Source organism: Diabrotica virgifera, chromosome 7 (assembly GCF_917563875.1).
Source record: "Diabrotica virgifera virgifera chromosome 7, PGI_DIABVI_V3a".
Taxonomy (NCBI): Eukaryota; Metazoa; Arthropoda; class Insecta; order Coleoptera; family Chrysomelidae; genus Diabrotica; species Diabrotica virgifera.
This window is the reverse complement of record NC_065449.1, coordinates 138757650-138772721: the sequence shown is the minus strand read 5'-3', so window position 1 is coordinate 138772721 and position 15072 is coordinate 138757650. Positions and strand designations below refer to the sequence as shown.

At 35.8% G+C, this 15072-nt stretch overlaps 1 protein-coding gene across 1 annotated transcript in view; it reads left to right on the top strand.

Annotated features, from left to right (window-relative positions):
• Positions 1–12951, top strand: part of LOC114333903 (importin-4) — a 154147-nt gene extending 141196 nt beyond the window's left edge. The window contains exon 16 of the mRNA XM_050656072.1: positions 9554–12951. Within this exon, the coding sequence (XP_050512029.1) occupies positions 9554–9681 (128 nt within the window). The 3' untranslated portion in view covers positions 9682–12951. The remainder of the gene's footprint in view (positions 1–9553) is intronic.
• Positions 12952–15072: the final 2121 nt, after the last annotated feature.

Sequence of the window (15072 nt, the reverse complement as noted above, 5' to 3'; positions counted from 1 at the left end):
TATCGTGTTTTTGAATTCGCAAGGCCGCGTTTAGAATTAAAAAAATTCAGTTGAGTATCTTAAAAAATTTGAAGCTTCATTATGTATGGACTGCAAAACTTCAAATCTGTATTTATTTTGATATGCATAGGTATCTATTTACAAATAGATGGAATTGTTAACAAATAAACGACACAAACTTTGGTATTAAACTTTTACTATTAGACTAACTATTTTTAAAATGATGATATCATGAAATTATGAATTAGGATGATATTATGAAATGTAAATAAAAATGGTCAAAAAATGGGGCCTTAAATTACATTTTTTGGCGCATTTTTTTGCTAGTGCAAATTTGTCTAGATATTTTACAGTTAGGTATAGCCTCCCCTATTGTAAAAATCACGAGCCGCCACTGATATATATATACCATTTTTTTAAATTTTTTACAGGCTATATTTTTGCTAAGGATGTTTTTTTCGACAAAATACTTACTTTTTGAGTTATTTGCGAAAAACTGTCTAAAAGCGTGGTTATTTTGTTGAAAAAATGAACATATTCACTGGCAAATAACTCGAAAAATATTGACTTAATGAAAAAACCCTATAGAACAAAAGTTACTCACAATTAGTCAGTTTATCCATTTCCGGACTTACTTTGGTCGTATATTTTTTCACCCCCAAGATGAGGTGAAAACCACCCCCGGTGCAAAAGCACACATCGGCACAATATCACTTTTTTTCTTTGACTTGTTAGCTATGTGTATGGCAAATTTCATGTCAATCCAAGAGGTTCTTTAAAATTTAGAGGTTTTGCAATATTTTACCGTTAAAGAACGTATTAGATAGCATTTGTACATTTCAAAAATCTGACGATTTGGGCGGGGCGTAAGGAAATGGGTGAGTCACAAAGTTTCACAAAAAAAAGCGAATATTTCGCGAAATGAACGATAGATCTAAAAAATACATGCTCAATATTTGTCAAAAATCTATCGAATGATACCAAACACGACTCCCCACGGAGAGGGGCGGGGGGTAAATTTTAAATACGAATCCCGCGATATTCCGCGAAATGAACATCAGATCGAAAAACTGAAAAATACACTTATTCAATATGTTTAAAAAATCTATCGAATGGCACCAAACACGACCCCCACGGAGGTAAGGTGGGGGTTACTTTAAAATTTTAAATAGTAGCCCCCATTTTTTATTGCAGATTCGGATTCCTTACGTAAAAATAAGTCACTTTTATTTGAAACATTTTTTCGAATTATGCATAAATGGCGCTATAATCGGAAAAAACGATTGTTGGAAATGGAAAATTAAATTAAAAATGGAGAGTCCCCACTAAAATGGAAAACTTTACTTAACTTTTTTTGGTTTTAGAACCTACTCTTCACTACCCAATAGGTCCCCAAAGCGCTCGAATAACTGCACATTTAGCATAGTTTCCTCCCCTACCATTACTATTTATAGTGAGTGATCATATTATAAGAGCCACCTCAGAAAATTTTACTTTTGTTTAATAATGGTATGTAAGTTTTCTCTTTATTCAGTCCACGTTGCCTTTGAAACTTTAGAAATGGATGCTATGTTTCTGTTGGAGTGATTAGTATTGAATATTAAAGTTTTTATTTCTGCTATTTTCCTTGGTGAGATGTATTTGTATTTCCCATGATGTTCTGGTACCACTAGTGTAACGAACGCGCAATTTTTACTAAATTCACAAAATATAGTATAGGACTGTCAGAATATCACTAGAGAGCAATGGAAACTCACAAAGTTTATTATAACTCTAAACACCAAGAATACAAAATAATAGGCACACCAGTTGCAAGCTAGGCTGGGCAGCACTGACAAACAATGACATCTGAGTCACGCATTGCCACACATGCGTGTTGCCAATATTGTTAGACCATTTATTGCACTTTCATAAAGTGTAACAAGACGGCCAAATGGAAACAAATGCATTAATATATGATACAGCTCAATTATATGCCCTTCCTCTAAAACATTGAATTTTACTAGGTGGCTCTAATAATATGATCACCCACTGTATTATAAAAATGCACTTTTAAAATTTTACTTCAGCGGGTTGTTTGTAGAAACAAACATTACAGAAGCATTAGAGACGTTAAGGAACATTAATTATATTTCCAAATTAAAAAGATATTTATTATATTCATTCAAACAAATTTCGGTCTATAAAAAAAAGTTTTTCGATTTTCCGTCCTTGTGAAAATCAAAGTTATCCGAAATAATTAGGTCAAAAACTATTTTCATCCGTCAAATGATGTACTAAAACATCCCTCAACAGCAACACAAGATGTCCAGAAAACGCAATATTTATGATACATATAATTTAATTTAATACACATATAATATACAGGGTTTCCCGAAAAGATTGGCTTTAAATTATACCACAGATTCTGGGGTCAAAAATAGGTTGATTGAACCTCACTTACCTATATACAATAGTGCACACAAAAAAGTTACAGCCCTTTGAAATTACAAAATGAAATTCGATTTTTTCTCATATATCAAAAACTCTTAGAGATTTTTTATTGAAATTGGACATGTGGCATTCTTATGGCAGGAACATCTTAAAAAAAACAACAGTGAAATTTGTACACCCCATAAAAATTTTATGGGGTTTTGTTCCCTTAAACCCCCCAAACTTTTGTGTACGTTCCAATTAAATTATTGTTGTGGTACCATTAGTTAAACACAATATTTTTAAAACTTTTTTTTAGTATTTTCTCGATAAGCCAGTTTTTATCGAGATGCGGCTTCTTTTTTAATATGTTTACATAAAAATTTTATGGGGGTTTCGTTCTTTTAAACCCCCCAAATTTTTGTGTACATTCCAATGTGTAAACTATTATTGCGGTACCATTGGTTAAAGACGAGAACTTGCTGCCTCTTAGTATTTTTTCGATAAGGCACCTTTTATCGAGATGTGGCTTCTTCTTCAATATGGTTTAAAATATACCCAAAAATGTAAATTATAAATAAATTGTCATATTATTACCAGGTCTCTATATTCGTACTTAACCCTCCGTTAGTCGCGCGGTCTACGATCGTAGACCACTCTCCTTTAAGTGGTCTCCAATTCCAAAAAACTGCACATACGCCCCCATCCCGCTTAGCAGCTGTCACTAATACTTCCAACTTAATCTTCAGTTTGGTAAACGCCGCCGATCTGTTTGCATTATTTTTTTACCATTATTCAAAGAGCACTGATCTACATAACTGTAGACCGCGCGACTAAACGCGTTACAATTTTTAGTTGTATTATATAAAGCTAATATGTAGCCTGCTGTGTATATAAAGCTAATAACATAAATGAAAAAGTTTCGAGAAGCGACTTTATTGAAGACTTAGGGAACTAATCAAATCCCAAATTGAATATGGATCAACTATACCTTCCCTGCTAAGAGAACTTAGACGACGAGCTCGCGTACTGCCCGGAGTTCAAGAAGTCGTACCCCTCCCTCTAATATTCCAACAAATTACGTGGGATGATGTTGTATTAGTCCACGAATTTACAATAAGTCAACAAGAAGGTCATGCCAAAAATATGACAGTTGGCTGCAAGGATCATCTCAGGGACATTTGCACTGAATGTTTGACGGACTAAAATTGTGCCGCTTTTACCATTTAATAGTTTTGTTAGACCAGGGCATTTAGCACTAAAAACACCCGAATAAATAAATTTTTAAATACAGCACCTAGAGACTTGTAGTTTTTTGCATTATGTCCAGGATGACGCCAGGAAAAAAGTCTACTATTCAAAAATGGGTAGAAATGCATATAGGTCTGGATCCCGCGTATGAAAAAAAAGTTGATTAATAGCAAGCTGAAAATTTGTTAATAGCTTAAGGGTGTCTAGTTGGACAAACTTTGATATATGGGAACACTGGAACAGGGGAAGTTTTAATTGTGGAACAGGTTAAAAATTTGGAACGGTCAGACCACGAAAACGGCACATGTATTTTGTCCGACAGAACAGACTTAAACTCTCCGAACAGAGATTAAACTCTCATGCAAAAATCAGACTGCTATTTGTCACCAAATGGGCGTTTTAATGAATGGAACATGTAGAATATGTCAACTGACAGGAATTATGACAGGTGATAAATAGCAGTCTGATTTTTGCATGAGAGTTTAATCTCTGTTCGGAGAGTTTAAGTCTATTCTGTCGGGCAAAATAAATGTGCCGTTTTCGTGATCTGACCGTTCCAAATTTTTAATCTGTTCCACAATTAAAACTGCCCCTGTTCCAGTGTTCCCATATATCAAAGTTTATCCGACTAGATACCCTTAAGCTATTAACAAATTTTCAGCTTGCTATTAATCAACTTTTTTTTCATACGCGGGATCCAGACCTAATATTTGCACTATAAAATGCATCCAAAATTGCATAAATATAGAAATAAAGTCAAAATCGGTATACTAAGGAACAAAATTTATTATTTGGGGGGTTTTTGGGTCACTTAATACGATTACGCGATCAGAACTGATCCCCGGATCACCTGGTGCCCAAGGTCACGGCAAGAGACGTCATCTTCTGGAGTTTCGATGGTTTTCGGCATTAAATCGATGCAAACGGATTACTCACGGGTTTTAGGAGTCGCTAAATACGAATCAGAATTGACCTCCGGAGTACCGGGTCGCTACTAAGGCACGTCATATTCTGGAGTTTCGAGGGCTTTCGGTATCAAATTGAGGCAAACGGATTAATTACGGGTTTTTGAGGTCGCTAAACACGAATATGCCATCAACACCGACTCCCTGTGCACCTGGAGCCCAAGCTCACTGCAAGGGGCGTCCTCTTCTGGAGTTTGAGAGATTTCGGCATTAAATTGATAAAAATGGATTACTCGGGGGGTTTTGAGTCGTTAAACACGAATATGCCATCAGAACTGACCTCTCGATCACTTGGTGCCCAAGGTCACTGCAAGGGACGGCATCTTCTGGAGTTTCGAGGGCTTTCGGTATTAAATTGATGCAAACGGATTACTTACGTGTTTTTGGGGTTGCTACACACGAATATGATATCAGAATTGAACTCCGAAGTATCTAGTAACCAGGATCGCTACTAGGGTACGTAAACTTCTGGAGTTTCGAGGGTTCTCGGCATAAAATGGATGCAAATGGATTACTCGTGGGGTTTTTGAGGTCGCTTAACACGAATATGCCATTAGAAAAGACCCAAAGAGCACCTGGTGCCCAGGGCCACTGCAAGGAACGTTATCTACTGGAGTTTCGAGAAATTTCGGCATTAAATTGATGTAAATGGATTACTGAGGGGGTTCTTGAGGCCGCTAAAGTACTTCAGTACGCTTCAGTACTCAATTGATGCAAACGGATTACTCATTTTACATGGGATTACAGGTTTTTGGGGTTGATAAACGCGAATACTTTATCAGATCTCACGTCCGGAGCACCTGGTACCTAAGGCAGGTCATATTCTGTAGTTCCGGGGGTTTTAGACATTCAATTGATGCAAACGGATTACTTACTAATCGGATTTTGGAGTTGTTGAACACGATTGCGTCATCAGAACAGACACCAGAGCACCTGGTACCTAGAGCACGTAATCTTCTGGAGTTTCGAGGGTTTTCGGTACTAAATTAGTGCAAACGGATTACTCTTGAGTTTTTGGGGTTGCTGAACATGAATATGCCATCAGACCCAACCCACGCAGTATCGGGTGCGTAAGGCAGGTCATCTTCTGGAGTTTCGAGTGTTTTCGGTACTAAATTGATGAAAACGGATTACTCATGGGTTTTTGAGGTAGCTGAACACGAAAACGCCATCAGAACAAACACAGAAGCACCTGGTGCCTAAAGCACGTTATCTTTTGGAGTTTCGAGAGTTTTCGGTAAGTACTAAATTGATAAAAGATGGATTACTTTTTGGTTTTGGGGTTGTTGAATACGAATGTGGCTTACACGGGGAATTCTGGAGTATCTTGTGATTACGGTAATCACTAATAACGTCAACGCGTAATAAAACTTATATAAAAAAATTAAATAGATCACCATAGTAGAGTTCGTATTCCGCAAACCCAAAAACCCATGAGCAATTCGTTTACATCAATTTAGTACCAATCTAAACTCCATAAGATGATATACCTTAGGCACCAGGTGCTCCGGTGTTTGTTCTGACGGCGTATTTGTCTTCAGCAACCCCAAAAACCCATAAGTGATCCGTTCGAATCTATTTAATGCCAAAACCCCTCGAAACTCCAGAGGATAACGTGCCTTAGGCCCAGGTGCTCCGATGTCTTTTCTAATGGCGTATTTGTGTTTAAACCCGTGAGTAATCTGTTTGCATCAATTGAGTACCTAAAACTTTCGAAACTCCAGAAGATGAAGTGCCTTAGGCACCAGGTCCTCCGGTGTTTGTTCTGATGGGGTATTCGTGTTCATTATCCCCAAAAACCTATAAGTAATCTGTTTGCATCAATATAGTACCGAAAACCTCGCCTAGCGGATGACGCCCCTTCCAGTGACCCTGGGCACCAGGTTCTACGATGGTCTGGTTTGATGGCATGTTAGTGTTTACCGAGCTCAAAAACCCCCCGAGTAATTTATTTTTATCAATTTAATGCCGAAATTCCTCAAAATTTCAGAAGATGACGTGCCTTGTAGTGAACTTGGGCACCAGGTACACAGAGGGACGGTTGTGATGGCACATTCGTGTTTAGCGACCTCAAAAACCCTCCAGTAATCCATTTGCATCAATTAAATGCCGAAAGCTCTCGAAACCCCAGAAGATGACGTGCCCTAGTAGCTACCCTGGGCACCAGGTATTCTGAAGTTCAATTATGATGGCATTTTCGTGTTTAGCTACCTCAAAAACCCGTAAGTAATCCATTTGCATCAATTTAATACCAAAATCCCTCGAAACTCCAGAAGATGACATCCCTTGCAGTGGCCTTGTGCACCAGGTAATCAGGTGGTCTGTTCTGATGGCATATTCGTGTTTAACACCTCAAAAACCCCCCGAGTAATCCATTTTTATCAATTTAATGCTAAAATCCCCCAAAACTCCAGAAGAAGACGTCCCTTGCAGTGACAGACGTCCCTTGCAGTGACCTTGGGCTCCAGGTGCACACGCGGTCGGTTCTGATGGCATATTCCTATTTAGCGACCTCAAAAACCCTCCAGTAATCCAGTTGCATCAATTAAATGCTGAAAACCCTCGAAACCCCAGAAGATGACGCGCCTTAGTACCGACCGTGGGCACCAGGTACTCCGGAGGTCAATTCTGATATCATATTCGTGTCTACCGACCCCAAAAAACGCGTGAGTAATCCGTTTACATCAATTTAATGCCGAAAACACTCGAAGCTCCAGAATATTACGTGCCTTAGTAGCGATCCTGGGCACCAGGTACTCCGGAATTTAATTTTGAAGGCATATTCGTGTTTAGCGACCCCAGAAACTCGTAAGTAATCCGTTTGCATCAATTTAATACCGAAAGCACTCGAAACTCCAGAAGATGACGTCCCTTGCAGTGACCTTGAGCACCAGGGTAATCCGGTGGTCTATTCTGATGGCATATTCGTGTTCGGCGACCTCAAAAACCCCCCTAGTAATCTGTTTGCACCAATTTAATACCGAAATCCCTCGAAAGTCAAGAAGATGACGTCCCTTGCAGTGACCTTGGGCACCAGGTGATCCATAGGTCTGTTCTGATGGCATATTAGTGTTTAACTACCTCAAAAACTCCCGAATAGTCCACTTGCATCAATTTAGTGCCAAAATCCCTCGAAACTCCAGAAGATGACGTGCCTTAGTAGCGACCATGGGCACCAGGTACTCCGGAGGTCAATTCTGATGGCATATTAGTACTTGGTGACCCCTAAAACCCGTGAGTCAGACGTTTGCATCGATTTAATGCCGAAAACCATCGAAACTCTAGAAGATGACGTCTCTTACTCTGACCTTGGGCACCAAGTGATCCGGGGATCAGTTCTGATTGCGTAATCGTATTCAGTGGCCCCAAAAAAAACCCCAAATAATCAATTTTGTTCCTTAGTACACTGATTTTGACTTTATTTTTAGATTTATGCAATTTTGGATGCATTTTATGCACTTTACAGTGCAATTATGCATTTCCACCCATTTTTGAATAGTAGACTTTTTTCCTGACCTCATCCTGAACATAATGCAAAAAATTGCAAGTCTCTAGGTGCTGTATTTAAAAATGTATTTATTTTGTGCTAAATGCCCTCGTCTATGTTCTTTGTTTACTTTTTTGTTCTGTTTTTTATTATTCATCACTATTGGTCATTTTGTAAGTTCAAAGATAAAAAAGATTTTTTGTTTTTTACTAAATTGAGCTTATTTTTGTGACCATTTTCATTTACTTGCGAATAAAGACCCAAAAAATCATGACCTCGTCTTTAACTTTACCACTGTCAAAATGACGAAAGCCAAGAAACAAAACATGTCTAATATCGAAGTACAGACATAGATAAACATGTTATTAATCATTAATTTGTTAATTTTGGCAAAATCCGGTATTATACGACAAAAACAATTGGTTCGTAGACCGCGCGACTAAGCTCGACAGCAATAACCGCGCGACTAACGTAGGGTTAACCATATATTACAAATATGTGGTGGATTTCACAAATGTTCAAAATATCTCGACAGAAACTGGCTTTTCGAGAAAGTTCTAAGAGGCAAAAAAGTTTTAAAAAGACTGTAACTAATAGTACTACAACAATAATTTTATAATAGGAACATACCCCAAAGGTTTAGGGGGGTTTAAGGGAACAAAACCCCCATAAAATTTTTATGGAGTGCACAAATTTCACAATAATTTTTTTAAGATGTTCCTAAAATCTCTAATATGTAGTTTTCGAAATATTGGAAAAATTTATTTTCATTTTTTAACTTCAAAGGGCTGTAACTTTTTATGTGCACATTTGTACTAAGGTAAGTTAGGTTCAATCAACTCAATTTTGACCCCAGAATCTGTGGTATAATTTATGACCAATATTTTCGGGACACCCTGTATATTGTAGTAGACTCGGAAATCGGCTGGAAGATTTAAACCGAATACGTATAATATCATTCAGTTTGGCAACATTGTGTGAAGACCAAGTATATCAACAGAACCTTAATTTAGTCCAGACAATTAATATATTTTTTACCAATAAAAATGAGATGTTTTGACCAAATAATGTTTCAAATATGATGTGCAAAATAATTTTGAATTCGGCTCCGCTAATGAACTTGCTCTTTTTGTCCTTAAAAGTAGAAAAATATTTTAATTTCTCTTGGTTAATATTTGTCGTCTAATTATTTTAACTGTATTAATATGCAAGTGTTTACTGCAAGTTCTAAAATGACTAACTTACCATGAATAATGCAATGTTAAAATACCGGCAAGTGATTGTCTATAAAGCAGCTACTCGAATTTCTTAAACATTTATACAAAACATTGGTACCGCTACTTTTTTGCGCATTCTGACCGAATTCCGTTTCTACTATACTTGTAAATTAAACCGCAGTTTGTTTTTCTATTTTTCTAAATTTCTGTTTTTTTTTCAGATGTTAAAAATTTACTGAATGACTTCTTAAAAACAATTAACCGAGATTTTCCTCAAGAATTCGCGAATTCTGTGTCTTCCTTTGAATCATCTTCTCAAAATTCTTTACAGGCTCTTTTATCGTCCTAATACAATTATTGTGTAAAAAAATTGATATTAAAAAGCAAAGATCGGCAACTATGAGAAGAAATCTGTTTTTGCTATATTCAGATTATTAAAATATAGAACTAAATTATAATGTTTAAATTTTGAATATTTATTTTTTATATTATATATTCAAGTTGACTTACTCAATAGTTTCGGTGCTAGTTGGCTTGTGTACCAAAAAGTTGTCTATCTCTGTTACAGAAACTATATTTTGTTCTGTTGTACTTGCTTTCTGTTTTTTCAAATCCAAAAATATTAAACCATATATTAAGCATATTTATTTATAAATCTTATCTTCTCTTTATTCAACTAACTTGTAATATTACCAAAATTCAAATATCTGTAACCTGATTAATAAAATTAATATATTAAGTATTTGCAACATTTATCTCTAAGACTCAAGAGAACGCAAATACTAACCTCCGTGGCGAAAAGATAACAATGTGTCCAAAATATCAAATAATACAAGTCCCGGGACACGCGTTAAGGTTTTCGCTCACTTATGCGCTGCACCGCGAAGCAAAGCGCGGAGAAAAAGGTTGTTATGAATTTTCTTCGTGTATTTAAATAAAACCGCGCGTATCTGTGCGATGCAACGCGCAGGGGTACGAAGAGAAGCGACACGGATCGCAACCGTAGAATCCCATGGTACAATAAAGTTTCATGGTAGGTACAATAAAGTTTCAATAAAAAATTTAGTGTCGAGATTCCAGTCAAAATAACTGTCAAAGATAAAATATAAAATACAACCGCAAACAATTCAAAGTAATCGGATATTACGAATGATTACGAACCATTACGAACTTGCCGGTCTCCAGTTACGTCACGACTTCCGGATGTGCAATATATTATCTTGTTATTTATAGTATCATGGTATGTGGTATAGTTTGTATAAACTAATTTAAGAACATTTACTCGTTAGTGTCTATATAGTTTTATTTGCTTTCGTGTATTTGTTTTTTTTTGTGTTTGTACTCAAGTCTGGACTCAAGTGTAGCTACAAATTTTGAGTACCTAAATTACAAAGTGATCATCAACAAATTAAGAAGTGGGATACCCTGTACATTTGAAAATAATTTTTAAATTTATAGTGACCCATTTTTATGTGGATATTACTTTTATAAATACATGGTAATAATTAAGAAAACAAACATACAAACAAGCATACATTTGGGAAATGTACCGATAGAAAGGGTTGATAAATACAAATACCTAGGAACCTGGATTTCAGAGAAAAATGATCAAACAACAGAAATAAGGACCAGGATAGAAATAGCAAGAAATGCGTTTGTAAAAATGAAAACAGTTCTCTGCAACAAAGACCTTAGCTTAGAACTGAGAGTAAGAGCTTTGAGATGCTACGTGTTCTCGATACTACAATATGGACTTGAAAGCTGGACATTAAAGCAAGAACACATAAATAAGCTACAGTCATTTGAAATGTGGTGTTACAGAAGGATGCTTAGAATAGCATGGACACAGAGGAAAACGAACACGGAAGTACTGCGAGAAATGGGTAAAGAATGCGAAATAATAAACACAATAAAAATAAGAAAGTTACAATATCTGGGACACGTAATAAGGGGACCGCGATATGAAATGCTAAGACTGATAATACAGGGAAAGATAAGAGGCGGAAGGAGTATATAGAAAGAAGGAGAGTGTCATGGTTAAAAAATTTAAGGGACTGGTTTAGATGCAGTTCTATAGAACTCTTTAGAGCAGCGGTGGATAGAGTAAAGGTAGTAATGATGTTATCCAACCTCCGATTAGGAGACGGCACTTGAAGAAGAAGAAGATTACTTTTTTGTATCTTTAAACAACTGAAATATCTAACTCTGGAGTACCACTTGATCAACCTGTATGTATAATAAACAAATAATAAGTAAAAAATACTTTATAATGGATATCTGTGTTAACAAAATAACAAGTTTCTAAAATATCAGTTTCAAAACCTCGCTAAAATAACTACCCGAAAATCAACAAAATTAAATTAGCTACAAAATATTTTTTATTATTAAATATTATAATAACACTTATCACTTAGTAACTTTATCATTTCTTTATATTTACTATAATTAAATTAGCCAAATTATATTCAAAATTTAAAATTAACAAGTCTTTTCTATAAAACTACATTCAAGTATTGCGTGAAGAAGGATCTTTACTACGTCATGCGCGAAAGCGACCGATTTTGGAACATTACGTGCCATACCTGGGAAATTTATTGTACCATGGTAGAATCCTAGGCGAAGAAATTCTGTTCGGCGCGCTTCGTATTGCACTAATGAGCGGAAGGCGGAGGTCTACGGAAGTCATGCGGAAACTTCTCTGAATTTATAGAGAAGTGTAAAGTGTATGAAGTTTAGAATCAGATCTACCACAACCAGATGAGATGTGACAATATTTGAGAAGAATTAGGTGAAAATTGTCAACAGAAATGTTTGCAAATTACAGTTCTAAATGTCTGATTTTAAAAATTACATGTTTAGTTAATTGCATGTTTTGCAATGCACAATGTTTTATGAGTGGAGTGAAAGTGATAGTTGTTGTAGTGAGCTTGTGTACGTACGTACATAAGTACCTGGTGAGCGACAAATTCAGTAAATTTTTCTGGCTCATTCTATAATACTGAAAAATTGTTTTTTATCTTTGAAGAATAGCCATGAAGGTGGTGAAATTCTCCGTAAATTTCCCTTTTTAAATTTATGTTATGATTTCAATGTTTTCTTTTACGATTCATATCTTCTTCGTCTTCAGCTACTGCGCATGCAATAACAAAGTCTTCTTCTGAACTGCTACTCGAAGTCATTACTTCAAAAACTATCGTACAACATGTGTCTACACACCTACGTCAAAGAAAAAGTCGAATTGCCTTAAATTCCAAACATAACAACGTGCTGTACCTCCCCGTACTTAAGCGAAAATCCATGCACATATTAGTGCACATTTCAGAAGTTCGCCGTACCGCGCTTCGCTTCGCTCTGCTTTTCCGCGCTTAAGTTAGCGACAAGCTTACTAGCATTATTATTTTAAATTGCCCGCATTGTTATTTTAAATGAGAACGAAATAATAATAAGATATTAAATGAGAAAATGATCAAAGATATTTTAATTTTGGTAACGATTTCATTATTACATATTCCTTTGTTATTTTTATATTTAATTTAATTCAGAAGTTGATGTAAAATAAATGTATTTATTTCTTAAATGTTTGACAATTTAAGAAATAATAAAGTTATACTTTAATTTGTATTGTTTTTAATATTTTTCAGAAACCTACTAAACGATTATTTAATAATTTTTTGTAAAGGTATCCATTTGTCAAAGAATTTTAACGCGTTGAATTTTAACCTCCGCGACGAAGGTTGGCAATCATCATTGCTATTCTCACTTTTGACACTACAGCCCGAAAGAGTTCAGTTGAGCTGCATCCAAACCATTCTCTGAGATTTCTCAGCCAGGACATTTTTCTCCTACCTATGCTGCGCCTTCCTTGAATCTTTCCCTGCATAATTAATTTTAGGAGTTCATATCGGTCACCACGTGTTATATGACCCAAGTATTGAAGTTTTCTTATTTTGATGGAATCCAGTATCTCCCTGCTGTTCTGTATTCTCCTTAGTACTTCCTCATTGGTTATTCTGTTTGTCCAGGAGATTCTCAGCATTCTTCGATACGTCCACATCTCAAATGCTTCCAATCTATTGAGGCATTGTTTATTGAGAGTCCATGTCTCCACACCATACAAAAGAACAGAAAATACATAACATTTTAGTACTCGCTTTCTAAGATTTAGGCTGAGGTCTCTACTACATAATATTTGTTTCATATTAGTGAATACACTTCTAGCCTTTTCTATTCTAATTCGGATTTCTTTGGTATAATCGTTTGTTTCACTAATGTTTGTCCCTAAATAGTTATAATTCTGAACTCGTTCTATCGTCTTATTATTTACGTGTAGATTGATGTTTCTAATATTTTTCTTTGATATAACCATGAATTTCGTCTTCTTTATGTTTAGTGACAGACCAAATTCTTGACTCGTTGCAACAACCTTATCTAAAATTCTTTGTAGATCTGTAATAGTTTCTGCTATTAGTATTGTGTCATCGGCGTATCTAATTTCACATATGGGTAGGCCATTTATTTTTATGCCTGCTACTTCATTTATGTATACATACACATAATTTATATAAGTACAACATTTATTTCAGCGAAGTGATGACGGTCGCTAATTCAATACTTTTTCCCCATCCAAAAAGTGCTTAACGTCCCTCAAGAAGTTTTCACTTCAAATATTTATTTCGTCAAAGCAATGGCGGACGCTAATTTAATACTTTTCCCATCCAAAAAGTGCACAACGTCCCTAAAGAAATTTTCACTTCAAAAATTTATTTCGTCGAAGCGATGACGGTCGCTAATTTAATACTTTTTCCCCATCCCAAAAGTGCACAATGTCCCTCAAGAAGTTTTCACTTCAAATATTTATTTCGTCGAAGCGATGACGGTCGCTAATTTAATACTTTTTCCCATCCAAAAAGTACACAACGTCTCTAAAGAAGTTTTCACTTCAAAAATTTGTTTCGTCGAAGCGATGACGGTCGCTAATTTAATACTTTTACCCCATCCAAAAAAGTTCACAACGTCCCTCAAGAAGTTTTCACTTAAAAAATTGATTTCTTCAAAGCGATGACGGTCGCCAATAACTAAAAAGTGCACAACGTCCCTAAAGAAATTTTCACTTCAAAAATTTATTTCGTCGAAGCGATGACGGTGACGGCGATGACGGTTTTTCTATCCAAAAATCGCACAACGTCCCTAAAGAAGTTTTCACTTCAAAAAACAGCCATATGTACCATATTTATCCTACCCATTTTTTTTTCTTAGCACCATGTCACATTCACTGGAATAACTTCCATCAGAAGCAACGTAATGATGTGATAAATCATCTGAATCTGATAAATCACAATCTTCATCTGACATTACTTCATCATATAGTTTTTTTATCTGAGCTTGTTCAGCTTCAAAAGAAGACATTTTGCCCTATTTATAACACTTCTCAAATTATGCGTTCAAGAGTTCTTGTAAAGTAATGCAATAATTGCAAGTATCATCAACGCCGTGATTTAGTCAAATAAGTACCGACAAGCCTGGGACGACATCTGCCTCCAGACCGGGTGAGCCATCCGTGGCTCTAACTTTTATTGCTACATAAATAATACACAATTGACCAAATTTGATTGGAAATTATATTCTGGGTTATTTAAAGGCCCATATTTGATAATTTAAGTAAAATGAATTTCCGGTCCGCAGATCTCAAAAATAAAACGCATGCCAGGGCTGAACGTGTTAATAAGCCATATAGTGAGAC